Raw genomic sequence first — 952 nt, forward strand, 5'->3', positions numbered from 1 at the left:
TGAAGTTATTTTGATTTTATTTTGGTTTTATTTTTCTAGTCTGACTGGCCAGGGCCCCAAAAACCTTCATTTCTTTTAGATATGTGTTCGTGTGAACCAGAGACACACAAATGGACTCACAAAAGGACAGGACGTGTGAAATAAGATGAATGATGTTCAGATCACCAGATGAAGCATTACTCCAGGTGCAGGACTTCATACTGGTCTGCTGTTTTGGTCCCAAAGGTCACCGGCTTGTTAGGAGTCAGCGAAGATATTCTTACATGATAAATCACATGTTTGTCCTCTTCCCGGGAAACGCCAACAACGGAGGGCCACGTCCAGGCTCAGGTACATAATGGTCGGAAATGGAGAGGGGTCGGTGAAAACGTGGAGATTTTGGACGAAAAGTGTCTCACGCGGCGGCCTCGGGTCAAGTGAGCAGCCGCCTGTCAGCCGACTGCTGCTGACTGCAGAGAGCTCAACAAAGAACAAGAGCTCGAACCGCGTCACATGCTGTGTGTGTGTGTGTGTGTGTGTGTTGGGGGGGTTGTTGGAGGGATGTCTGAGGAGGTGGAGGGGTCACAAGGTCACGTCATGTTTCAGCGTTTTGCAGAGTACATCAGCAGTACATCAGAGTACATCAGCAGTACACTAAGAGTACGTTGTACTAAGCAGTTTCGTAGTCCAGTCACTAAACCTCCAGGTCAAGTCTCGAGTCCCCAGTGTCCGAGTCCGAGTCCCCAAAGAAGAGTCGGGGTCGAGTCCGAGTCAAGTCCCAATTACCTGAGTCCGAGTCATCAAGGTTGAGTCTGAGTCGGGGCGTCTCTTTAGGCATCTTAGCACCAACTGTTACTGAACACGAGGGTCTGCACATGAATCCGCATGTAGGTGGAGCACACGTGCCTGCCCTGCACCCAACTGAATAATGCTCCGGTATTAATATAGCTGTCAATATCTTACGCCAAATTAT

At 49.1% G+C, this 952-nt stretch overlaps 1 protein-coding gene across 1 annotated transcript in view; it reads left to right on the forward strand.

Annotated features, from left to right (window-relative positions):
• Positions 1 to 540: 540 nt before the first annotated feature.
• Positions 541 to 952, forward strand: part of LOC130126718 (SAM and SH3 domain-containing protein 1-like) — a 23878-nt gene continuing 23466 nt past the window's right edge. Inside the window, exon 1 of the mRNA XM_056296334.1 lies at positions 541 to 639. Coding sequence (XP_056152309.1) covers positions 541 to 639 — 99 coding nt within the window. The remainder of the gene's footprint in view (positions 640 to 952) is intronic.

Source organism: Lampris incognitus, chromosome 16, assembly GCF_029633865.1.
Source record: "Lampris incognitus isolate fLamInc1 chromosome 16, fLamInc1.hap2, whole genome shotgun sequence".
In the NCBI taxonomy this organism is placed as follows: Eukaryota; Metazoa; Chordata; class Actinopteri; order Lampriformes; family Lampridae; genus Lampris; species Lampris incognitus.